The sequence below is a fragment of the Salvelinus alpinus genome, chromosome 1 (genome assembly GCF_045679555.1).
Source record: "Salvelinus alpinus chromosome 1, SLU_Salpinus.1, whole genome shotgun sequence".
Lineage (NCBI taxonomy): Eukaryota > Metazoa > Chordata > Actinopteri > Salmoniformes > Salmonidae > Salvelinus > Salvelinus alpinus.
The window spans coordinates 80943349-80970952 of record NC_092086.1 but is presented as its reverse complement, the minus strand read 5'-3'; the positions used below and the strand labels follow the sequence as shown (position 1 = coordinate 80970952).

Here is a 27604-nt window from a genome sequence, read left to right as displayed (position 1 = left end):
GATACCGATATCCGATATTTTCCTTGCCAAAAAAAAAACAGATTACCGATATACATTTTTTTTGCGGCCTTATAAGCATTCTAGTACAGTTAAATAGTTATCACACACACATGGACGCTGCGGTCTAAGGCACTGCATCTTAGTGCAAGAGGCGTCACTACAGGCCCTGGTTCGAATCCAGGCTGTATCACATCCGGCCGTGATTGGGAGTCCCATTAGGCGGCGCACAATTTGCCCAGCGTCGTCCGGGTTTGGCCGGGGTAGGCCGTCATTGTAAATAAGAATTTGTTCTTAGCTGACTTGCCTAGTTAAATAAAGGTTACACACACACACACACACGTGTCAAATAAGCTTGATGACCAATCAGGACATGAATATGACTGCACATCACATAATAATTTAACGCGTCCATTAATTTTTTACGTAGTTATTACACATTGATTACACTAATCACTCGTATTTCATATGTCACAACGATTCATCGATACGTATGCTATGATGCTGGTAAAGTTGTCTCGCGCACCTACAGTGCTGGTCATTAACAAAAGCCAGCTAGTTCATGGATGCAAACAATGTTCTTCCCCAAAAACATAGCAAAACGACAACCTGTTTCAGAAGCTATAGTTACCTAGCTATATAGTTAGCTAGCTGTCATCATCTAAAATAACCCTAATTTATAAGATAGTTCTTATTTGATTAATGGTGGTCAGACCCATCTATGTGAAGCTAGCCACAATAAGGATTAGCCACAATAGTGGACTTTGCGGTTAGCCTTTTATTAAAATAAAAGTATGTCATTGACAGTAATGCAAATTAATACAAATAGTAGAATTATTCCATAATTGAATAGATCATGCTAAACGAGGTTGGAATGTTGTTATAAAAATAAAAAAATCAACAAAAGACAATAATTTGTTAATTTGACAAAGATCTGTTGAAATCACACTGGATGTATTATACTTTAGAATTGCATTGGGCGCCTACTTATTTCACTGTACAGCCTTACCTATGGATTGTGGATCAATGACATGGGGTATCAGTCTACTCAGTGACACCGAGAGAACATTAGCATCATAGCTCTTATTGCGGGACTCTGAAACAACTGTGAATTGAGTCACTTTTATTGTCAACCTATGTGAATTAAACACTATTCCCGAGGAAAAACAATACTGAGTGGATGTTTTGGAGTCTGATAACTCTGAGGAGGACGTTGGGAAAAAACATCTTGGGTATTGAGTAGACTGATACCCCATTTCATTGGTCCCCAATCCTTAAGTAAAGCTGTACAGTGCAATATGAATGTCAATACACACAATAGGCTGACTGGGGAGATGATTTCAGTCACAGTCCCGCGATAAGATTTGCTAACATTTGCGTAAACTCTTCACAGTTGTGTTCTGTGGGTGTCACAGAGTAGACTGATACCCCATTTTATTGCTTCACATTCCAACCTTGTTTAACATTATCTAGTCTAAATATGGCATGATTCCACGAATTGTAACCTTCTGCATTAGTTTCAAAGAGTTATTTTTATTTTGAAGGCAAACCACAAATTCCACTATTGTGCCTAATCCTTATTGTGGCTAGCTTCACAACACATAACACGGTCCGGTCGAGACTCACTAGCCAGATGAAGCTAGCTGGCTGCTTATAACGTTAGCTTTGGGCAGAAGCCCCAGAAGTTGCGGTCGAACAAATAATGCTTTATTACCAACGAGGTATTGTAAACACCTCGTTCGTGGCCGGTGTTTGCTCGTTTACAGACTTTTTTGTACAGCTTTGACAGGGCTACTGATAGTAGTGGTGGCACTTGGCTTGCACCTGCAAATTCAGAACACACAACATTCTATAATAGAACTGTTATTTGACACGTCAAATTAAAAGCTTATTTGACTCGTCAAATAGTGTTATTTGACTCGTCAAGTGTATATTTTTTCACACACAAAGACCCAAACGGCTTTCCATAGTATGCCTACTCCGGTAGGGCAACATGTGTACCGGTGCTCGACCAGTCGGCGAAAGCCAACATCACCCATGACAGAGAACGGTTGATTGTCATGGGCAATGAACTCCATTATCTTGCCGTTAATGGATTTCTCCTTTGAGTTGTCTCGCTGAAATGTTCTTACTCTTTCAAATGACTTGTTGACTGCTCGATCCATACAGCATACATTGTGGGCTAGGTTAGGAATGCTGTGTTGCACGTGTAGCGCAAAATTTTACGTGGCGTCATTACGTCATGTACCTACGTTATACAGGTATGCACGTCAGCTTTGACATCGTTTTTGCACATCAGGGTGAAACTAGACATCGGGCCAATACCCGATGTTGGCATTTTTAGCTAATATCGGACGATTCCGATATGTTCACCGATATATCGTACATCCCTAGTCACAACAGTTCGATCCAATACTTTTTCTATGGCCTGTCAGATCTAAAATTCACCACATGAACCAAGAAAAAACAACATCCTCATTTACCCACCCTCTGTCCCAGCTGACAGGAGCTGCCAAAGTCCACGATCTTGATGGCACTCCTCTTGGGGTTACACAATAGGATGTTCTCGGGCTTCAGGTCACAGTGGATGATGCTGAGCTCGGGGGTGGCCAGGAACAATAGAGCCGTGCACATCTGCTGGGCAAACTTGCGTGTGAGGTTGAGCGAGACGCCGCGGAAGTTGGTGTTCCGCAGCAGGTCGTACAGGTTGTAGGAGAGCATCTCAAACACCAAGCACAGGTGGCTCCGAAACATGAAGTGGCGCTTAAGGTGAACTGGAGGGAGAGTGGGAGAGAGAGAGAGGAGATATGAGAAAGGAGAGAAAAAGAGAGAAAGTAAGAGAGAAGAAAAAAAGACTAATGCGCATATGTTGGTGTGGTGGATTTGCACGAAATACTAGTGATGTTAAACATACACAAAGCAATTGGATACTCTTGTCATTGACTAGCTAATGTGAATGGGCCTGTTTACCGGACACAGATTATGCCTCATCCTGGAGTAAAACACACTTTCAAATGGGGTTTCACCCCCGAAAAATGCCCCAATGTGTCTATCAAGTAGATGGCGCACTGACATCAAGATGCCTTGGGGTCTTTCTGGTATTTCTATGGTAAATAGTCCATCACAAAGTTGAACAGAGGTCAAGTGTAAGTACAGTGCATTCGTAAATTATTCAGACCCCTTGAGTTTTTCCACGTTTTGTTATGTTATTCTTATTCTAAAATAGATTTAAGGATTTCTTCCCCACATCAATCTACACACAAACTCCATAATGAAAAAGCAAAAACATGTTTATTTTTTTGTGCAAATTTATTACAAATAAAAAACAAATACCTAATTTACCTAACTATTCAGACCCTTTGCTATGAGACTCAAAATTGATCTCAGGTGCATCCTGTTTCCATTGATAATCTTCAAGATGTTTCTACAACTTGGAGTCCACCTGTGGTAAATTCAATTGATTGGACATGATTTGGAAAAGTACACACCTGTCTATATAAGGTTCCACAGTTGACAGTGCATGTCAGAGCAAAAAGCAAGCCACGAGGTCTAGGGAATTGTCCGCAGAGCTCCGAGACAGGATTGTGTCGAGGCACAGATCTGGGGAAGGATACCAAAACATTTCTGCAGCATTGAAGGTCCCCAAGAACACAGTGGACTCTATCATTCACAAATGGAAGAAGTTTGGAACCACCAAGACTCTTCCTAGAGCTGGCCATCCGGCCAAACTGAGAAATCGGGGGAGAAGGGCCTCGGCAGGGAGGTGACCAAGAAGCGGATGGTCATGCTGACAGAGCTCCAGAGTTCCTCTGTGGAGATGGGAAAAAATTACAGAAGGACAACCATCTCTGCAGCACTCCACCAAATCAGGCCTTTATGGTAGAGGGGCCAGACGGAAGCCACACCTCCGTAATACGCACATGGCAGCTCGCTTGGAGTTTGCCAAAAGGCACCTAAAAGACTATCAGACCATGAGAAACAAGATACTCTGGTCTGATGAAACCAAAATTGAACTCTTTGGCCTGAATGCCAAGCGTCACATCTGGAGGAAACCTGGCACCATCCCTACGGTGAAGCATGGTGGTGGCAGCATCATGCTGTCAGAATGTTTTTCAGCGCCAAGGACTGGGAGACTAGTCATGCTCGAGGGAAAGATGAATGGAGCAAAGTACAGAGAGATCCTTGACGAAAACCTGCTCAAGAGCGCTCAGGACCTAAGACTGGGGCAAAGATTCACCTTCCAACAGGACAACGACCCTAAGCACACAGCAAAAACATCGCAGGAGTGGCTTTGGGACAAGTCTCTGAATGTCCTTGAGTGTCCCAGCCAGAGCCCGGACTTGAACCCGATCTAACATCTCTAGAGAGACCTGAAAATAGCTGTGCAGCAACGCTCCCCATCCAACCTGACAGAGCTTGAAAGGATCTGCAGAGATGAATGTGAGAAACTCCCCAAATACAGGTGTGCCAAGCTTGTAGCGTCATACCCAAGAAGACTCGAGGTTGTAATCGCTGCCAAAGGTGTTTCAACAAAGTAAGTAAATGTGATATTGCTTTGCCTTTATTGATATTGTGTGTAAATTGATGAGGGGGAAAACACTTTTGTCCATTTTAGAAAAAGGCTGTAACGTAACAAAATGCGGAAAAAGTCAAGGGGTCTGAATACTTTGGTAGCATCAGTGCTAGCAATGATTTATTTATTTTTTAGAGCCCTGACCACCTAATGGATATGATCTCTTAGCTGGAGGTAAATAATGCATGAACGAGAGAAGAGGGAGAGAGAAAGGTGTATAGAAAGAAGGGGAATCCGGCCTCACCTATGTAGTACTTCATCTCCGTGTCATGTTTGTTCATGAGCTCGAGGAGCCGCACTTCAATCTGGGCTTGATTTAGAAAAGCCTTCTTGTTCTTGATGATCTTAATTGCCACCCACTCCTGCTCAACACGGTCATATGCTTTTACAACCTGGAGAGAGAGGGAAGCAAAACACAAATCATCGTAAACACAATGAGGCGGGCGGAAATGCGTGCACTGAACAAGGGGGGTGGGGTTCTGGTTTATCAAAGCCTCTTCAGTCTCTCACACACACACACACACACACACACACACACACACACACACACACACACACACACACACACACACACACACACACACACACACACACACACACACACACACACACACACACACACACACACACACACACACACACACACACACTTCTGCTGACTCAGCAGATAGGCTCACACAGTGTGGAGGTATGGTTAAACACTTATGTATCGTTTTTTAAATCAAACATACGATTAAGCATTTCACTGTTAGTCTACACCGGTTGTTTACGAAGCATGTGACAAATAAAATGTAATGTCAATCTTAATGACCATGTCTAGCCCATTAAAGACCTGGTGTGGTGGTGGGTGAAACAATACCAGGTGAGCTTCTGCAAAATGGAAACTGCTCCACTGGTGGTTGACATACATTTCATCATGAGACTCACCTGTCCAAACGAGCCTTTGCCTATCAAGGAGTCGATCTCGTAGCGGTCCATCCATTTCTCCCCATTCTTGACGATGTAGTCGTAGTTGTCGTCATCGTAGCCGTCGTTGAAGACCTTCCTCTCCTTTTTGTGACTGGAGTCGTCGCCCTGGCCCTGTTGGTGTCTCCGCTTCTTTTTTGCATAGTATACCTGCCGACAAAAAAGTGTTCCTACTAGATTACCCATCAGGTAGGTTGCACACTGAGCCTGGGAGGTGGTTGCTAAAAAGGTAGGCCCTAACCAACACTGTGCAGTATAAGTTGGAGATTGCATTGGATCTTGTAACTATTTCATTCAAATATTTAAGTGGCTCAGTGCAGGCCTGATTCTACCTTCATCAGGCCTGCCAGTTGTGTTGTCCAAGAAAATGTTATGAAATCACAACAATTCTGAGTAGAGATCCAACCTTGTGTGTGTGTGTGTGTGTGTGTGTGTGTGTGTGTGTGTGTGTGTGTGTGTGTGTGTGTGTGTGTGTGTGTGTGTCTGCCCCCCGGCCTTGAGCGACCAGAGTTCCAGGTACAGGTGTAGTGTGTGGCGGAGGGATTGTGGTGGAACTTACCTCATTGATGCATTTGTAGGTTTTGATCAGGTCAATAGAGAGCTTCCTCAGGGGAGCCGAGGACGGGTCGCGAAAGCACTGGGGCATGCGCCTCTGTAACATGACAACATCAGGGGTCACCTTAAAACACAGACGCACCAAACACAGAGAACATCACCTTTTCAGAAACACACAGACACACTCACCTTGTCTATCTCATCAAAACGATTCATTAGATCACCCGTCTTCAGCTACCATCAAGTGCATCTGTTTTTATGTGGCAAATGTTGCTATTCATGATGTCATTTGTTCACCATACTGAAGTGGGAGGATTGACACACACATGGGGGCAATATACAGTAGGATTAAACTATCACGTAGGGAACTCAGTGGAGTGGACCTACATTTGAGCTTTGATGAGGGCCTGATATCAGAGACCCACACACGTGGGCAGCAGCCACTGTACACCGAGGTCATGGGCGTGTTTGACAGCCCCCCCACAGCATATTTTGGTAACTGTCGCCAGTAATAAAATCAAGTGGAAAATCACACTGTTTATTATTAGTCCACTGTCCTGGACACGCAGGCCGTGATGTTCCCTGTACAGTAAGAATAACCCCTCACGCAGGGTTGGAATACATTTTGAGAAGTGCCCTTTGCTAGGAACAGAAAGGCCAACCGCAAGCGGTGTTGTGTAAGGCAGGCACAGGCCACAGGGCTTGGGGTTAGCACCACTTCGTGTGCGAGGGGATGTTTTTGGTTTGTGTGTGTGTATTTATGTAAATGTGTGTGAGTATGAGTGCATGCTTGTGTGTGTGTGTGTGTGTGTGTGTGTGTGTGTGTGTGTGTGTGTGTGTGTGTGTGTGTGTGTGTGTGTGTGTGTGTGTGTGTGTGTGTGTGTGTGTGTGTGTGTGTGTGTGTGTGTGTGTGTGTGTGTCAGTATGATTGTGTGCATCAGTGTGCGTGTAATTGTACATGTGAATGACCGTGTGTTTTGTGTCTACCTGGCTGGCGATAGACTGCTGCGCCTGCTCGCTGTAGGGCAGAGCCGGCACAGACGGGTCAGTTGTCTGCTGGTGCCGCTCACTGTACTGCTGGTGCGAATGGGGCATGGGAGCAGCCATCTGAAGCCCAGCAGCGTGGAACGAAAACGAGGGGGCAAGCCGGACAGATGAAGGTTTGCATGCTGAAGTCTCTCCTCCTGAAAGAGAGGGACACCTTCTGATCGATACACATTCAATAGGTCCTCACAAGGCCCCATTCTCAGTAATCTCATTGTGAACGCTTGCAACGGTGTTCCTTTAAATAAATAATACAACTTAAGAAATTATGTAATTGTGTTTGGAATAATCAGTGTTTGTATACTAGAGCAAGTATTTTTCCATCATTCTTTTACCAGTGATTATTCCATAGGCTACCATCAACAGACTTCCCATTTCTCAGAAAGTTGTAGCCATTTCGGAAAACAGCATCCTACACGACCCAAAATGTATACATGAAAGCAAGCATCACCATAAATCTACCAACAAGAAAAATAACTACAAAAAGGACCATGGCAGGGAGATGATGTAATACCTGCACACTACTTCATCACATCCCTGCATGATGGCCAGAAAAAAAAAGGGGGAAAAGCATCCCTTGTTCACCCGATATTAAGTGAATAATTGATTGGGGAAACTATTACAAAAGCCCCAAAGCTGATTAAAGAAATTCTGAAGCAAAGTGCTCCAGGGCAAAAAAGTACAAAGTCCCAAATAGCTAGCTGACCATTGCCATTGCATTTAAAATGTCACTGAACTGTGAATTAATAATGGCACAGTTTTAGTTTTCTACAGCATCTTGAGTCTCATCTGGACTTATGGCATATGAGACCTTTGAAGGAAACTATATATTCCAGGAAATATTCTAAATATTCTAAAGATAGCTTTTGAAATTAAATCCTAACATACCCAGACACCACACAAACTTAAAATCACAGTAAATGGGCACGAGTTGAATTGTAAAGATAAACTGAGGCATTCTCTGTCCTGTTGCACGGAGAGTTGCTCCTTGGCCAGTGACATGCAGGATGAAATCAGATCACAAAAAAGCAGCAGCACATGATGATGACGACAGAGTCTAATGTGTCCTACAGCACTGCGCGACTCTCTGGAGTCTTTGCTCCATCGCTCTCAGATCAGGTTCCATCCCAAACAGGAGGGACCCAGAGGACACAGCCCACACAGCCATGCTTTTGTCACAAGGTTGCTCTCACTAACACTCCAGATGGTCTCTCAAATAGTTGGAGAGATTTGCCAGCAAAAAGTCAATGGAATGATTAGCAGTCAGTTACACAGAGAAATTAAACATAGCTAGGGCTCATGTGGAAAGGTTTGTGCATTAAGCTTTTTTAGTCAGGGTTACCAGAGGAGGAGGGGGTAACCTTTGATCATGCTTGGTTAAATCAAAGAAGAGGGATGAGGGGAGGGGGGCTGTGGAGGCTCTCAGTGAGTGGACCCTCTCAGTCCGAGTCGTCTGCTGGCTAGTGACTCAGCATCAAGATGGGAGCATCAGCCGAACTCAGACCTGCCTGCCTTTTACCTACTCTTCCCCTCCACCACCTCATCACACTGAGGGCTGGGAAACCGCTGCGTCACCACACACACAACTCATTCCCAAAAGCTGCTCTGGCAGCGTAGCCGAGAGAGAAGAGAGAAGAGAGAAGAGAGAAGAGAGAGAGAGAGAGAGAGAGAGAGAGAGAGAGAGAGAGAGAGAGAGGCAAAAAGCGAGCACAACGAGCTGCTGTCATAAACAGCAATCGGACATCACCTTTCCTCTTAAATCCCTGGGTAACGTCATCTTTCAACGCATCACTCTGGATTATATTTTTCTAATCCCTGCTGCTGCAATTACTGTTCAGTTTCCCTGTTGCTGTAGTCAAGGAACTTAAAGAACTGCCAAAATACTCAAAATGAAAGATCGAGGCAGCGTTTCAAAAAGTGAAAGCAGATGTAAAAAAGGTCAAGCTTTTATCAAGTAGGCAATATTCTTTGACTAATGACTACAAAATCAAAATCAAATCACATCTCATGCAACTAAGTAGCTTTCGAACAGAATAGTGCTTGGTGTGAACATTGCTTCATATTACCCCAACCATATTGTTAACTTTTTTGTGTGTGAAGGGGCCTTAAAAATTATATAACTGAAGAGCACAATCAATGACTGTGTTAGGGGTGGCCTAAAAACGGGCAGCTAGCGTCTATGCTAATTGTTAGCATTATCGCTAGTTAGCATTTTTCTATTTGCTTACACAAAAAAGTTAACAATGTGGTTGGGGTAATATGAAGAAATGTTCACACCAAGCACTATTCTGTTGGAAAGCTACTTGATTGAGTGAGATGTAGTCATTACTCAGAAAGCATATTGCACAAATATTCATGATAAGGTTAAAATCATTATCAAACCGTAGATCCATCACTGTAATATCCCGTAAATATTTCACTTTGATTGACATGAACGGGCACTAAACACCTGTAATACTAAACCACTGTCTGCAAATCTACGATGAGAAGGTGGCAAGTTATGCAGATATTATGTAGCCTATGGTAGTGCGTACGGCCCAATACATCACCGGACCAAGCTTCCTTCCATCCAGTACCTATTTTCTAGGCGGTTTCAGAGGAAGGCCCCAAAAAACAGCCAAAAAGACTCCAGTCACCCAAGCAATAGACTGTTCTCTCTGCTACCGCACGGCAAGCGGTACCGGAGCGCCAAGACTAGGTCCAAAAGGCTCCTTAACAGCTTCCACCCCCAAGCCATAAGACTGCTGAACAATTAATCAAATGGCCACCCATACTATTTACACTGCTGCTACTCTTTGTTTATTATTTATGCATAGTCACTTCACCCTTACCTACATGTACAAATTACCTTGACTAACCTGTAACCCCGCACATTGGACTCGGTACCGGTACCCCCTGTTATTATGCCTCTTAAGTCATTTTGTGTTCATTTTTATTTTTACAGTAGTTTATTTAGTAAATATTTTCTTAACTGTATTTCTTGAACTGCATTGTTGGTTAAGGGCTTGTAAGTAAGCATTTCACGTTAAGGTGTTGTTGTGTCGATCTCTGGGACAGTGGCGGGGCTCTGCTGCTGGGTTGACTAAGAAATATAGCTTTAAATACAGGCTTGAGTTACGAGTATAATTACATTACACATATACACTGAGTATACAAAACATTAAGAACACAAGGTGTTAAAAGCGTTCCACAGGAATGGTGGCCCATGTTGATGCCAATGCTTCTCACAGTTCTCAAGTTGGCTGGATGTCCTTTGGGTGGTGGACCATTCTTGATACACATGGGAAACTGTTGAGCGTGAAAAACCCCTTAGCGTTGCGGTTCTTGACACAAACCAGTGCGCCTGGCACCTACTACCATACCCCATTCAAAGGCACTTCAATCTTCTGTCTTGCCCATTCACCATCCATGTCTCAGTTGTCTCCAGGCTTAAAAATCCTTCTTTAACCTGTCTCCTCCCCTTCATCAACACTGATTAAAGTGGATTTAAGAAATTACATCAATAAGGGATCATAGCTTTCACCTGGTCAGTCTCATGGAAACAGCAGGCGTTCATAATGTTTTGTACACTGTGTATAACACAAGATTACATTTTTAATATGATCAAAGCCAGCTAAAAAGATGTAGCCTATTTTGTCATTAATTCACAGACTACTTTTAAGGACTTCTGAGGTTCGGCAAGTTCTCCCCAAAAATATTGATGCTTTGACTGAACACTTTTCCAAATGATCTCTACTGAAAGCATTCACACACAGTAAAATCTCATGTCTGATCACATGTAAAAAATAATTATATGGCATGTACACATGTATCTGGCAATCAAAAATGTAATAGGAATAAGGTGAAAAATAAGTAGTTAAGACAGATATTAGCAAAGACATTCCAGTTGCATCAGTTGTTTTACTTGACTGATTCAACTCAGCAGTGAAAGCAAGCCTATAGCCCTGTAATCGAATCTTCTCAGTTCTATTTTAAAATCTCAGTCTGTCTGCAGTGAGTGGGAATTCTGCAGATCATTAAGTACTCATTTATCAACGTCTCTCACCAGGCAACACAATGCAGCAGAATCACAGAGAGTAACCAGCCTTCTGAACCCCAGCAACAGTACCTAATTAGCATAGCCTACCACCAAGAAGAAACTGTGTGATTGGCTTGTGCTTTCTCCGGCTTGCCCAATCAGAAGACAGTATGCAAATACCCTACTTTTGTTGCTAGGGCAGAGCTCCGATCTATTGTCCAATAGGAAAACAAGTAATAAACAAGAAATGGAAAAATCACTGTCAAATTTCCAAGCTTTTTTTTTAACACATTATTTGCTGGATGAAATGAATGTAGCAGTTTAGAACCTGGAGCCAGTGTCTCCAAGAACAGAGCTCTAGCAAGCGTCCAACCTAAGATAAGGGAGTGGAGCCGAGTACCACAACCGTGATGGGAAAGAGAGAGACATATTCTGAATCTTTTTTGCCTGATATTAGGAAATTAGTAATAAGATTGAAATTATATTTAGAAAACAAAATCTTGAGTTAAGTCTATAATCCAAGAACACAATGTATTTCCTTCTGACAACACATGAATAACAGCATTAAAACATGTAATAATAAAAAGAGACAGTCATGGTGAATACACAGTTGAAATACTTTCCTATTAACTTTTAGTCTAGGCTATTGTTCCTTTTAATAGAGAATCAATATACACTACTGTATTTCTGGGGGAGCATTTTGGACAGCTTCAATACAATCTCAGCAAAATACATTAATGCACAATTTAAAGCTTGCTTGGTTGATTCTACTAGACAGCATGAGTATGCTGTTGGGAAATCCAACCGGGCTGAGGCAGCACATTTACGATTGCTTTTACAGTAAACTGGCATTCCAATTTTTTCTTGACAGGCAGGTGTAATCTAGCAAAAAACACTCTGAAAAGCGGAAAAGGTGAGGCCATGTCTTCTTCTCCCTCAAAACTGGGCCGAAGTTCAGTGGCAACTAAAGTGGAGTTGAGCTATAGTCCACCAGAGGTCAATTGAAACTACAGCTACAGCAGTTTTAATTGATTCATCAATCGCGGGAGGAGTTTCATAATTACACAAACAAACTTAGCCTAAGAGTCAAACCTGGTGTCTGTTCATCAACGAATGTATGTATTTATTTATTTGTACATTATTTACGCATTTCTGCCTTCAATACGATAATAAATTTGTATCTGTTTTTGTAGATACTTTAGTCCTTTTTTTGTCCTTTAACTTCTTGACGCTAGGGTTCAGATTTCTTTAAAAAATAACGTTCCCAAGGTAAACGGACTATTTCTTAGATCCAGATCGTAGAATATGCATATAATTTACAGATTAGGATAGAAAACACTCCAAAGTTTCCAAAACTGTCAAAATATTGTCTGTGAGTATAACAAAACTGATTCTGCAGGCGAAAACCTGAGAAAATATAACCCGGACGTGATATATATATATATTTTTTTAAATCTGTGTTTCCAGGCCAGTCTTTCTTCCATTTAAAGGGGTATCAACCAGATTCCTTTTCCAATGGCTTCCTCAGGCTGTGACCAGGCTTTAGACATAGTTTCAGGCTTTTATTTTGAAAAATGAATGAGATTTTTCAAAAGTAGCCAGGTGTCCTCTGAATAGTTCCTGCGCGCGAGAGGGGAGCTCTCCATTTTCCTTTTCTCTCTTATTGAATAGGTTACGGTCCGGTTGAAATATTATCGATTATGTTTGTTAAAAACAACCTGAGGATTGATTATAAAAAACATTTGACATGTTTCTACGACCATTACGGATACTTTTTGGAATTTTCGTCGAACAGAACGAGGCTGTAGTTTTCTCAACATACCACGCAACCCAAATGGCGTTTTTTTGTTATAAAAGTAATATTTATCGAACAAAAAGAACATTTGCTGTGTAACTGGGAGTCTCGTGAGTGCAAACATCCGAAGATTATCAAAGGTAAGCGATTAATTTTATTGCTTTTCTGACTTTCGTGACCATGCTAATTTGGGGCTAGCTGTTGTAGCATTGATTGATACACTCACAAAAGCTTGGATTTCTTTCTCTGTAAAGCATATTTTCAAAATCTGACACGATAGGTGGATTAACAACAAGCTAAACTGGGTTTTGGTATATTTCACTTGTGATTGCATGATTATAAATATTTTTTGTAATATTTTTGAATTTGGCGCCCTGCAATTCAGCGGTTGTTTAGGGAAATGATCCCGTAATCTCGGGATCTGTGCGCAGAAAGGTTAAGTACCAGATCAATTCCCACTTTTTACACCAGGCCTGATGTCAGGGCTGGGACGATTCTGGAATTTTGGATAACGATTAATTGTTATGCAAATTGCACAGTTGTCATAATTGTAATTTGTTTTACAAACAAAATAAAGTGTAATGCATCTTTGAAAATTTGCTACGACATACAGAATGAATACAGCACCTCTTTGGTGACACCCACATCGCAAAAAAGAATGGGTTTGACCGCTTGGAACTTATGGAAATTAAGCAAAGACGGAGGTAGCGGTCCTGCTGCTGGGTTGTTGCCCTCCTACAGCCTCCTCCACGTCTCCTGATGTACTGGCCTGTCTCCTGGTAGCGCCTCCATGCTCTGGACACTACGTTGACAGACACAGCAAACCATCTTGCCACAGCTCACATTGATGTGCCATCCTGGATGAGCTGCACTACCTGAGCCACTTGTGTGGGTTGTAGACTCCGTCTCATGCTACCACTAGAGTGAAAGCACCGCCAGCATTCAAAAGTGACCAAAACATCAGCCAGGAAGCATAGGAACTGAGAAGTGGTCTGTGGTCACCACCTGCAGAACCACTCCTTTATTGGGGGTGTCTTGCTAATTGCCTATAATTTCCACCTTTTGTCTATTCCATTTGCACAACAGCATGTGAAATTTATTGTCAATCAGTGTTGCTTCCTAAGTGGACAGTTTGATTTCACAGAAGTGTGATTGACTTGGAGTTACATTGTGTTGTTTAAGTGTTCCCTTTATTTTTTTGAGCAGTGTATATATATATATATATATATATATATATATATATATATATATATTTGTAATAATGACAATAATACTGAATGAACACTTTTATTTTAACTTAATACATCAATAAAATCTATTTAGTCTCAAATAAATAATGAAACATTCAATTTGGTTTAAATAATGCAAAAACAAAGTGTTGGAGAAGAAAGTAAAAGTGCAATATTTGCCATGTAAAAAAGCTAATGTTTAAGTTCCTTGCTCAGAACATGAGAACATATGCAAGCTGGTGGTTCCTTCTAACATGAGTCTTCAATATTCCCAGGTAAGAAGTTTTAGGTTGTAGTTATTATAGGAATTATAGGACTATTTATCTCTATACCATTTGTATTTCATATACCTTTGACTATTGGATGTTCTTATAGGCATTATAGTATTGCCAGCCTAATCTCGGGAGTTGATAGGCTTGAAGTCATAAACAGCGCAATGCTTGAAGCACAGCGAAGAGCTGCTGGCAAATGCAGGAAAGTGCTGTTTGAATGAATGCTTACGAGCCTGCTGCTGCCTACCACCGCTCAGTCAGACTGCTCTATCAAATATCAAATCATAGAATTATAATATAACACACAGAAATACGAGCCTTAGGTCATTAATATGGTCAAATCCGGAAACGATCATTTCAAAAACAAAACGTTTATTCTTTCAGTGAAATACGGAACCGTTCTGTATTTTATCTAACGGGTGGCATCCCTAAGTCTATATATTGCTGTTACATTGCACAACCTTCAACGTTATGTCATAATTATGTACAATTCCGGCAAATTAATGACGGTCTTTGTTAGGAAGAAATGGTCTTCACACAGTTCGTTACGAGCCAGGCAGCCCAAACTGCTGCATATATCCTGACTCTGCTTGCACAGAACACAAGAGAAGTGACACAATTTTCCTAGTTTAAAGAAATTCATCTTAGCAGGCAATAATAACTAAATATGCGGGTGTAAAAATATATACATGTGTATTGATTTTAAGAAAGGCATTGATGTTTATGGTTAGGTACACATTGGTGCAACGACAGTGCTTTTTTCGCGAATGCGCTTGTTAAATCATCACCCATTTGGCGAAGTAGGCTGTGATTCGATGATAAATGAACAGGTACCGCATCGATTATATGCAACGCAGGACAAGCTAGATAAACTAGTAATATCATCAACCATGATAGTTAACTAGTGATTATGTTAAGATTGATAGTTTTTTTATACGATAAGTTTAATGCTAGCTAGCAACTTACCTTGGCTCCTTGCTGCACTAGCGTAAAAGGTAGTCAGCCTGCCACGCAGTCTCCTCGTGGAGTGCAATGTAATCGGCCATAATCGGTGTCCAAAAATACAGATTACCGATTGTTATAAAAAACTTGAAATCGGCCATTCCGATTAACCGGTCGACCTCTAATTCAGACCCTTTACTCAGTACTTTTCTTCTTTTTTTTATCACCTTTGGCAGCGATTACAGCCCCGAGCCTTCTTGAGTATGATGCTACAAGTTTGGAACACCTGTATTTGGGGAGTTTCTCACATTCTTCTCTGCAGATCCGCTCAAGCGTTGTTAGGTTGGATGAGAAGCATTGCTGCACATCAATTTTCAGGTCTCTCCAGAGATGTTCGATCGGGTTCAAGTCAGGGATCTGGCTGGGCCACTCAAGGACATTCAGAGACTTGCCCCGAAGCCACTCCTGCTTTGTCCTGGCTGTGTGCTTAGGGTCATTGTCCTGTTGGAAGGTAAACCTTCGCCCTAGTCTGAGGTCCAGAGCGGTCAGGAGCAGGTTTTCATCAAGGATCTCTCTGTACTTTGCTCCATTCATCTTTCCCTCGATCCTGACTAGTCTCCCAGTCCCTGCCGCTGAAAAACAAACCCACAGCATGATGCTGACACCACCATCCTTCACCGTAGGGATGGTGCCAGGTTTCCTTGTTTCTCATGGTCAGAGTCCTTTAGGTGCCTTTTGGCAAAATCCAAGCGGGCTGTCATGCGCCTTTTACAGAGGAGTGGCTTCCGTCTGGCAACTCTACCATAAAGGCTTGATTGGTGGAGTGCTGCAGAGATGGTTGTCCTTCTGGAAGATTCTCCCAGAGGAACTCTGGAGCCATGTCAGTGATCATTGTGTTCTTGGTCACCTCCTTGACCAAGGCCCTTCTCCCCTGATTGCTCAGTTTGGCCTGGTGGCCAGCTCTAGGAAGAGTCTTGGTGTTTCCAAACTTCTTCCATTTAATAATGGAGGCCGCTGTGTTCTTGGGGACTTTCAATGGTCCAGAAATTTTTTGGTACACTTCCCCAGATCTGTGCCTTGACACAATCCTGTCTCGGATCTCTACGGACAATTCCTTCGACCTCATGGCTTGTTTTTTGCGCTGACATGCACTGTCAACTGTGAAACTTTATATAGACAGGGGTCTGCCTTTCCAAATAATGTCCAATCAATTGAATTTACCACATGTGGACTCTAATCAAGTTGTAGAAACATCTCAAGTTGTAGAAACAAGGATGATCAATGGAAACAGGACGTACCGGAGCTCAAATTCAACTCATAGCAAAGGGTCTGAATACTTATGTAAATACAGTATTTCGGTTTTATTTTTTATTATAAATTTGCTAAACTTTTACTAACTCTGTTTCGCTTTGTCATTATAGGGTATTGTGTATATGATGAGGAATTTTTATTTATTTAATCAATTTTAGAATAAGGCTGTAACGTAACAAAATGTGGAAAAGGGGAAGGGGTCTGAATACTTTCTAATGCACTGTACGTTGGAGTTGCTTACCAAGATGACATTGAATGTTCCTGAGTGGCCTAGTTACAGTTGACTTAAATTGGCTTGAAAACCTATGGCAAGATTTTCACTCCCGCCAGATTGCTCCCGTCAGTCCTGGGATTCAAACCGGCAACCCTCTAAATACTGGCCTGCCTCTCTAACCCCGTGGCTGCCGCCACCCCCATATGCAGCCTAGGTAAGGATGTATCTGAGGCATGTAAACCTAGTCATGTAATCAGTATTAGGCTACTATGACATTTTTAAGGTACTGCACACCAGTGATGTAAAGGCATGAAACATATGTCCATAAGTCACGGACAGTATTTCCCTACATTTAACAAAAAAAGTGAGAGAAAGGAAGAGAAAGCGAGAGATCAGCAGCTAACCTGTATGCATTGTCTCGTGGTAACTCTCATATCATCCTGGCAGGAGAGTCCAGCAGCACACCACAGCTCACTGGAGAAAGACAAACAATTAACTATATTAGCCTTAGTGTATTTGTGCTTGCAAGGCTATTTCCTGTTAGGCTATGTCGTAACCTTGATTATTACCTATATATAATTATTTTCTGGTGCTGCACCTTCCAACCATAAAAGCCCACCCACTTGGGAGCCAGGCCCCCACCACTGGGGAGCGAGGCCCAGCCAATCAGAATTATTTTTTCCCCACAAAAGGGGCTTTATTGCAGACAGAAACACTCCTAAATTTCAGCTGCTGTCTGGGTGGCTTGTCTCACGATTCTGCAGGTGAAGATGCCGGATGTGGAAGTCCTGGGCTGGTGTGATTGCACATGGTCTGCGGTTGTGAGGCCGGTTGAACGTACTGCCAAATTCTCTGAAACAACGTTGGAGGCGGCTTATGGTAGAGAAATTAACATTACATTCTCTGGCAACAGCTCTGGTAGACATTGCTGCAGTCAGCATGCAATGCATTGTACGATACCTCAAAACTTGACATCTGTGGCATTGTGTTGTGTGACAGAATTGCACATTTTAGAGTGGCCTTGTATTGTCCCATGCACAAGGTGCACCTGTGTAATGATCGTGCTGTTCAAACTTCTTGATATGCCACACTTGTCAGGTGGATAATTATCTCGGCAAAGGATAAACGCTCACTAACAGGGATGTAAACAAATTTGTGCACACATTTGAGGGGGGGAAAGTTAGCTTTTTGTGCATGACATTTGTCCTGATCATATAGGCCTGATAATTGTTCTGCCTAATTCAGTAGTTTTTCCCAAATTAAGTTGTTTGTTTTTCCAGGTTTCATATATTTTCCTGTTGTTCATGTTTTTGTTCTGAAAAATCACTTTTTTTTCTTTCTAGAAAAATCAACAAATGTGGATGTTCTAAGTCGATAATGTTTAAACCACATCAGTAGACCACTTGAGTTCAGGGAAAAAGCTAATACATGTTCATTTTTGGGTGTAGATACCCTTTAAAGTCAAGTGTGCAGTCTGCTCACCAGCAAAAGACTTGCTTGGTTAGAACATTTCTGTAGCACCGTTTATTTTAATTGTATTTATTTAACGAGGCAAGTCAGTTAACTTAGGGATCAGCGTCCCATCAACGGGACAGTTGTAAATCATGCAGCACCTTGTGTCACGATCGCAGATTTTAGAGAAACAACAAATGTCGTTACATATAAGTGTTTGATATCGGCTGAAAGCTTAAATTCTTGTTAATATAACTGCACTGTCCAATTTACAGTAGCTATTACTGTGAAAAAATGGGTCCCAGAGATAACATGAAGCGTAATTTTGTTAGATAAAATCCTTGTTCATATCCTAAAGAGGTCCATATAGCATGCACGATCGATCTTGTATTTCCACTCGTTGAATTTGCAAAGAAAGGAATCTGTGAAAATCTAACCCTAAACGTTGTTTCAACCAGTCAAATGACGTCCGTATGTATTCCTCAGAGATCCTAGAACGTAACCAGACTTCCCTATATCATTAGTGGTGTAGTATATCCTAGAGGACACCAAATTTGGTCAGAGAGCGACGCCTTCATGATACACCGATGACGCGGGCGGTCTTCACTTGATCGACTCCAACTTTGTAAAATAAGCACCAATCGGGGTCAAACAAAGCTAGCTAGATTCCCGTAAAGCCCAGCTCATTGGCTATCTCCCTTAAAGTAAACCCTGTATCTGTCGCAAAATGTAGCTGCGTTTTCCTTTTGGACAAAAATTATCAGAATATTCAGAGTTATGACGTTATGAAAACTGGTTGTTTTGAAAATGTTGATTTTATAATATGGCTACTGATACTGGAAAAGCTAAATCAATTAGATTTGATGATATTCTTGCAGAAAAATGTAATATGAATGCAAATGTCTCCTTCACGATATGCCCAAATGTACCTGGGTGACATCACACTAAATGTCATGTAGTTCACTCATACTTCAAGTGAAACTTTGCACATACACTGCTGCCATCTTGAGGACACCATCAGAATTACAACCAGAGTGATGGCTGGAAGTGGGGCCATTTTCTTCTACCAGATCTATTCTGTTATATTCTCCTACATTCAATTCACATTTCCACAAACTTCAAAGTGTTTCCTTTTCAAATGGTACAAAGAATATGCATAGCCTTGCTTCAGGGCCTGAGCTACAGGCAGTTAGATTTGTGTATGTCATTTTAGGCAAAACACATTTTTTAAAGGGGGCTATCCCTAAGAAGTTTTAATAACAAATTCTTATTTACAATGACGGCCTACCCCGGCCAAACCCTAACCCAGAAGACGCTGGGCCTATTGCGCGCCGCCCTATGGGATTTTCAATCACAGCCGGTTGTGATACAGCTTGGAATTTAACCAAGGTCTGTAGTGACGCCTCTAGCACTGAGATGCAGTGCCTTAGACCGCTGCGCCACTCGAGAGCCCGAGTTTGCTAAACAAATCACCACTGGATTGATGCAAATAATCATGATATCATTCTTCCAGGTAGGCATAGACTTTTGAGTTTTTGGGGAAACGCCTTTCCACCTACCAGAAGACTGTTGTCATTAACACCATCACTAACGGCTACACATAGTACTAGACAAACGCACACATACAGACAGGGGCATTCCTGGGCCGTTGCCTCTTCAGAAAGTTGGTAGGAAAATACAAATCGCTTATGCATTTCTAAATGTCTTATCGTAATCTTGGCCAAATTAATAAATGTTCTAATAAATTCAATACATTTAGTAGATTTCCTACTATTCAATACATTTTTGAATATTGTTGAATTCCATTTTAATGTCTGGATTCCATGATTCCAGATTGTATAGGGCCCTAGGCATTGGTCTTTAAACCACCAATGCCATTTTCATGAGATAAAAAATCTCATGCTAATTGGCCAGCAAATAATATTCTGATGAAAATCAATATCCTCTTCATATATCACATTAGCTGTGCATGGAGGTTGGTTCAGGTTGTTTCTCAATCGTATTATCTTTCTACTCTGACCGTCTGTTTTGGGCTCGGTCTCGCTACCAAACATGTCATCTTTTGTGAACAGAAATGGAATATGTTCAAAATCCCCATTTGCGCCTCCATTATCGGTAATAATGGGCATACCACATATAGCATCCGTCGGTCATTGCTCTGGGTATACCTCAAACAGCAAAGTGCACAAACCTGGCCACGCTTGATATATCAAACTATTGCTATAGCCAGTTGACAGGCATGCTATAACATCTCTTTTGCCAGTGAACATTTTTAAACAACTGTTGCAGTGGCTTAAACGAAGGGATGGAATGGAAATTGCCAAGGTACGAAATAGCAGAGTTGCTAACATGCCACATCCTCATGAGCATTAAAACAGAATTCAACAATATTCAAAAAAATTTGACCTTAGTAGGGAATCAACTAAATGTATTGAACATTTATTAATTTGCCAAAGTTTATCATAAGACATGAACAGAATGAATCAGTGATTCGTATTTCCTTCAACTTTCTGAAGAGGCAACGAGAATGCCCCTGTCTGTGTGTGTGTGCGGAGCACGCGTCTACCACTGTGTAGCCGTTCGCGATGATATTAATGAAAACAGTCTTCTGATAGGTTGTCCAAAAACCTTCTCAATTAAATGTTAATTACAAAGCAGCCTATGCTTACCTGGCAGAATGATATCATGATTATTTTCACCAATCCAGAGGGTATTTGTCTTGCAAACTCTACCATAACATGTGCTACAAAAACACAGCTAAAACAATAGCCTCTTGCTAGGTGCACACTTGAATTACCCAAAAATCTAACTTTCTCAGATTTTTCCCAGACCTCAAAAGTGGTCTCCTGCTGTGGTTTAATTATTGTTGTGGACAAAGAACATCAAATGGGAAAATGGAAAACAAAAACAGAGAAAACGGAATTTGGCAAAAAAAATCTAACAGATTTTATAGGACCCTACCTAATAATTTTAAATACATAAGGCCATGCAAATTCACAAATATATTACTTAACACTTTTTTTTTCAAGATGTGGGCTATTTACTTACTTTTTCTGTGGTAATAAAACACATCATTTGAAGAAAACATCAGTTGCAATTCATATATAAGTAAGACTTTAATCTCAGGAGAAGACTGGTTAACTTCTTATGGCTGCAGGGGCAGTATTGAGTAGCTTGGATGAAAGGTGCCCAGAGTAAACGGCCTGCTCCTCAGTCATAGTTGCTAATATATGCATATTATTAGTATTGGATAGAAAACACTCTGAAGTTTCTAAAACTGTTTGAATTATGTCTGTGAGTATAACAGAACTCATATGGCAGGCGAGAACCTGAGAAAAAATCCAAACAGGAAGTGGAAATTCTAAAGGCTGGTCAATTTTCAACCAAGATCCCATTGAAATCACAGCGAGATATGGATGAGTTTGCACTTCCTACGGCTTCACTAGATGTCAACAGTCTGTAGAACCTTGTCTGATGCCTCTACTGTGAAGGGAGGCCGAATGAGAGGGGAATTAGTCAGGTCTGCCATGACCTGACCATTCTTTGACCATGCGCGTTCACATGAGAGGGAGCTCTATTCCATCGCTCATCTGAAGTCAATGTAATTCTCCGGTTGGAACATTATTCAAGATTTATGTTAAAAACATTCTAAAGATTGATTCAATACATCGTTTGACATGTTTCTACGGACTGTTACGGAACTTTTGGACAAATCGTCAGGTTTTAGTGAACGCGCTTCCCTGACGTTGGATTTGTTTACCAAACACGCTACAAAAATAGCCATTTGGACATAAATGATGGACATTACCGAAAAAAACAAACATTTCTTGTGGAAGTGGGAGTCCTGGGAGTGCATTCCGACGAAGATCAGCAAAGGTAAGTGAAGATTTATAATGCTTTTTATGAGTTTTGTTGACTGCACAATTTTGCGGGTAACTGTATGGCTTGCTTTTGTGGCTGAACGCTGTTTTCAGATGATTGAATATTGTGTTTTGCCGCAAAGCTTTTTGAAATCTGACACAGCGGTTGCATTAAGAACAAGTGTATCTTTAATTCTATGTAAAACATGTATCTTTCATCAAAGTTTATGATGAGTATTTTTTGGGATATAAATATGAACTTAATCAAACAAGACATATATGTATTGTGTAACATGAAGTCCTATGAGTGTCATCTGATGAAGATCATCAAAGGTTAGTGATTCATTTTATCTCTATTTGTGCTTTTTGTGACTCCTCTCTTTGGCTGGAAAAATGGCTGAATTTTTCTGTGAGTTGGTGGTGACCTAACATAATCGTTTGTGGTGCTTTCGCTGAAAAGCCTATTTGAAATCGGACACTTTGGTGGGATTAACAACAAGATTACCTTTAAAATGGTATAAAACACATGTATGTTTGAGGAATTTTAATTATGAGATTTCTGTTGTTTGAATTTGGCGCCCTGCACTTTTACTGGCTGTTGTCATATCGATCCCGTTAACGGGATTGCAGCCATAAGAAGTTAAATGTTAAAAAAGGATCAATGTTCTTTTACTTCGAAAATAGATGTAAGCACTGGCAAATCCTAGCGGAAAACCTGGTTGTCTGCATTCCAACAGACAGACACTGGGAGATGAATTCCCCTTTCAGCAAGACAATAACCTAAAAAACAATGCCAAATCTACACTGGAGTTGCTTACCAAGACAGTGAATTCTCCTGAGTGGCCAAGTTACAGTTTTGACTTAATTATCTAAGGCAAGATATGAAAATGTTTGTCTAGCAATGATCAACAACCAATTTGAAAGAGCTTGAAGAATTCTGAAAAGAATAATGGGCAAATGTGGCACAATCCTGGTGTGGAAAGCTCTTAGGGACTTACCCAGAAAGTCACTCACAGCTCTAACGGCTGTGAGTGCTTTTACAAAGTATTGACTCAGGGGTGTGAATACCTATGTAAATGACATATTTCTGTATTTAATTTTCAATAAATTAGCAAAGATTTCTAAAAACATGTTTTCACTTTCAATATGGGGTATTTTGTGTAAATGGCTAAGATTATTTTTTTAAATCTATTTTTAATTCAGACTAACAAAAAAAAAGTGGAATAAGTCAAGGGGGTATGAATACTTTCTGAAGGCACTGTAAATCTTTTGGAAAATAATTGTGCTTCTGAGCAATCCATGCTGCCGCCTTGTTGACAATGATGACCCAGTAGAGCATATTACTGTTCGATTTGAGCAGGACACCCCACCCTTGCCCGGTCACATGAATTGCCACAGCCCGGTACACCTTGGTTCAGTTTAATCAAACTCTTCTGTTATAAACAAAAACACCTACAAACCCCATGTAGCAAACAAGGAAGAAAATATTTTTAGTTCTGGCAATTCTCATGGAAACTTTATTGAGAGCAGAGGATGTGAGCGGAGCGGAGAGGAGCTGTAGTGGCGCGAGGAGCCGAGCTTGCGTAATTTGCCTGGAGTGTGGAGCGTTTCACTTTCACTCTGGTACCGCTGGTACTAGCTCTTGTCATGCTCTGCCCAGCATTTTACATTTCCTTCATCACTGTTCTGTTAATTAAGCCTATTCTGTTGTATTTATTTAGCCTACCCCAACACTAATGAGCAGAGAAATAGGTCACACAGCCTGTTAAATTGATACCAATTTGTAAGTCGCTCTGGATAAGAGCGTCTGCTAAATGACTTAAATGTAAATGTAAATAGCAAGGCAACGAATGCGCCCATGCAGCAGCAACGGATACTCAAAAAATATATATATAAAGGCTATTGTTAACTTCTTCGGGGTAGGGGGCAGCATTTTCACTTTTGGATAAATAGCATGTCAAAATTAAACTGCCTGCTACTCATCCCCAGAATATAAGATATGCATATCATTAGTAGATTTGGATAGAAAACACTCTGAAGTTTCTAAAACTGTTTGAATCATGTCTGTGAGAATAACAGAACTTATGTAGCAGGCAAAACCCCGAGGACAAACCATTCAGAATTTTTATTTTTTTGAGGTCACTGTCTTTTCAATGAGTTTTCATTGGGACACCAGATTTCTAAGGGACTTGTTTGCAGTTCCTCCCGCTTCCACTGGATGTCACCAGTCTTTGGAAATTGGTTGAGGTTATTCCTTTGTGTAATGAAGAAGTACAGCCATCGTAAATGAGGGTCACGAAGTAAATTGTTTGATAGAGGCACATTACCAAAAAAGTTGCGTCAGTTTGTTTTCTTTTTGTATTGAACACAGATCATCCCGTCTTCAAATTGATCGATTATTAACGTTTAAAAATACCTAACGTTGTATTACAAAAGTAGTTTGAAATGTTTTGGTAAAGTTTACATGTAACTTTTGATATATTTTGTAGCGACGTTGCGCAAGTTGGAAGCTGTGTTTTTCTGGATGAAACGCGCCAAATAAATTGACATTTTGGATATATATCGACGGAATTAATCGAACAAAAGGACCATTTGTGATGTTTATGGGACATATTGGAGTGCCAACAAAAGAATTTCGTCAAAGGCATGAATTATATTTTTATTTCTGCGTTTTGTGTTGTGCCTGCAGTGTTAAAATATGCTACTCTCTTTATTTACTGTTGTGCTATCATCAGATAATAGCATCTTATGCTTTCGCCGAAAAGCCTTTTTGAAATCTGGTTTGGTATCTTACATGGGTGATTTAATGAAAGTTTGATTTTTAAATCATTTTATTTGAATATGGCGCTCTGTATTTTCCCTGGCTATTGGCCAGGTGGGACGATTGCGTCCCACCTACCTCAGAGAGGTTAACAAAAGAGGAGTCTAAGTTTGTAACAGTGCTAAAGTTATCTATTAGCTGTAAAGCGTGAGCGCAACAGAGCTAGTTACAACTGAAGTATCTGATCATCAATAGAAAAGGCTACTTGTTTTTTTAAACAGCAGCAGCATATCATTACATTTACATTTAAGTCATTTAGCAGACGCTCTTATCCAGAGCGACTTACAAATTGGTGCATTCACCTTATGACATCCAGTGGAACAGCCACTTTACAATAGTGCATCTAAATCTTTTAAGGGGGGGGGGGGGGTGAGAAGGATTACTTTATCCTATCCTAGGTATTCCTTCAGGTAGGTCCTTGTTTAATAGACTACAACAGGTTGAAATATTGAAGCTTCTTAGGATAGCCTACTTAAAAAACAAATGGTATATAGTAACAAAAGTAGATGGGGTGTTTGTTAAATTATCTTTTTAAACAAAAAATGAACGGAGCAGCAGTTTTTTCCTGTGATCGCCAGAGTGGGGAAAGTTCATTGAGACACGGAGTGTTCCGCAAAGACCACTCCATGTGGGATGAGTGGGATTTCCAACTGCTCAACCGCTCACATATTCTGACTGGTAGGAAGGATATGTATGACATGCTTTTCACATTTGTATCCCAAACCATTATTTTTTATCATGCCTAAAAGTTCGCCTGGCTGATGCAACCCACGGACTCTCAGCACTAATCTGGAAAGGAGGCCATTTGGAAATGCAATATTCGCTCAGAAATTGTGCGACAGGTTTGATTGGTTTTCTTTTTATATAAAAAAAATCTGAGAGGTAGATCTCAGCTTGCTTTTTGACTGCTAAAGTGATTTTGACTCAGAGAAGGTTGGTGACCACTGTCATAGACTATTCATGGCACCGGTATCGCCAGGATATAGAGGTATCTTTGGGAAAGCCTTGCGGTAGCCTGTATTGATTACCCTTTTCAGACATAATGGAATGTGGCCCCTTGAAAGCGCCTCGGCTACGTCATGTTTGTCAGTTAGGGTAGGCTATACTACAGCTTTTTAAATGCCGACACAAAACCTTCTCTGGAGATATGAACGGGCATTTTACTTGTCTGTAAAGGAATGCAGCTTCTGAAGCAGGACTAACGTCCATCACTAGGAGACCAGAACTGTTAATCAAATCATCTCAAACTGCTGTGCGCAGCCAGCCTGCAGACCACCCTTTCCTAAAAAAGTTGGTTAAATACCGTGATTTACCAAGACATTTACTAGAAAGAAAACATTTAGCTACCCAACCATTTTTAAAAAACAGCAGCACATCAAATCAGGAATGTTTGTTGTTGTTAGGGAAACAATACAGAACATTCTACGCCGGAGCAGAATTCTAGTGTCTGAAAAGGTACAGACACGTCAAATTTGTATTAATTATTATTGTCTAAAAAATTGTAAATTGTTGCTATCAACATTTTACTGTAGCTGCATTTTATGTCTGTAAACGGTCGCGGTGGATATAACTTCATTGCCCGAACCTAAAAGGTCATTCATATATTATAGGACCATTATTCTGCACTGCCCTGTCACAAAATGCTGAGTGATACAGCATATTTATTATGATAGTTTATGACTCTACGCTGACATTTTTCTTACAAGGAGTTACGGTTGGGCGATATGGCCAAAATATATCACAGTATTTTTCACATTTTTGACAGTATAAATGTATGAGACAGTATTTCATGTTTCTGAATTTGCTTTATGAGAATTGAGTGAGCCTAGGGTGCCAACACATACATTCTAAGTGATTTGAAAATGGGGCTTTCTCCATTCTGATTGTTTTTAAATATAGATGACAAATTTCAGTTGAATGCATTCAGGTGTACAACTGACTAGGTATCCCCCTTTCCCTTCACACTGTTCAATTAAACTTCAACCAAACATATTTTTTAAGCATTTTCAACCATTTCTGCACGCATTTGAGATCATTTCCACATAGGGCTGTATGAAAAAAGAAATGGAGGCCTTATTTTTAACCAAATGTTGCAATTGTGATTTGATTCGCAATTTAGATCTAAACACTTGGGTGAACTGTTGGAATCATGGAGTCGGGGCGCATAAGCTATTTACTGTGCTTTGATTGAGGACCGAACAGTAAGCAGGGGTCACGTTAAGGCAGGATTCTGCATTTTTCACGCAGAAAAGTAAAGATAACGCAGAAAAATATCTTGCTGTGTTTTGTAAACGCAGATCTAAAATACTTACTATTGGAAATTCTGCTCAGCTTCAGTCAGGGTTCGCTCCAAATCATGAATGTAAATGTAGTAATTTCGTGCTTGAGTTGCACTTCTCCACCCATATGTTCCTGACTGGCATAGTTACAGTTTTGACTTAAATCTGCTTGAAAATCTACGGCAAGACTTGAAAATGGCTGTCACGCAATGATTAACAACCAACTAGACAAAGCTTGAAGAATTTCTTTTATAATAATGTGCAAATATTGTACAA

The 27604-nt window shown here is 40.8% G+C and overlaps 1 protein-coding gene across 5 annotated transcripts in view; it reads right to left on the bottom strand.

The window, feature by feature from the left end:
- Positions 1 to 27604, bottom strand: part of LOC139531362 (dual specificity tyrosine-phosphorylation-regulated kinase 1A-like) — a 48260-nt gene that overhangs the window by 5782 nt on the left and 14874 nt on the right. For 2 of the 5 annotated variants that reach the window (XM_071327828.1, XM_071327833.1), the window contains exons 2-7: positions 17321 to 17390; positions 7079 to 7275; positions 6096 to 6215; positions 5498 to 5686; positions 4815 to 4962; positions 2485 to 2771 (exon numbers count right to left, since the gene is read on the bottom strand). In XM_071327828.1, coding sequence (XP_071183929.1) covers positions 2485 to 2771; positions 4815 to 4962; positions 5498 to 5686; positions 6096 to 6215; positions 7079 to 7275; positions 17321 to 17330 — 951 coding nt within the window. In that variant the 5' untranslated portion in view covers positions 17331 to 17390. The remainder of the gene's footprint in view (positions 1 to 2484; positions 2772 to 4814; positions 4963 to 5497; positions 5687 to 6095; positions 6216 to 7078; positions 7276 to 17320; positions 17391 to 27604) is intronic. The other 3 variants (XM_071327838.1, XM_071327843.1, XM_071327848.1) reach the window with 3 other exon arrangements.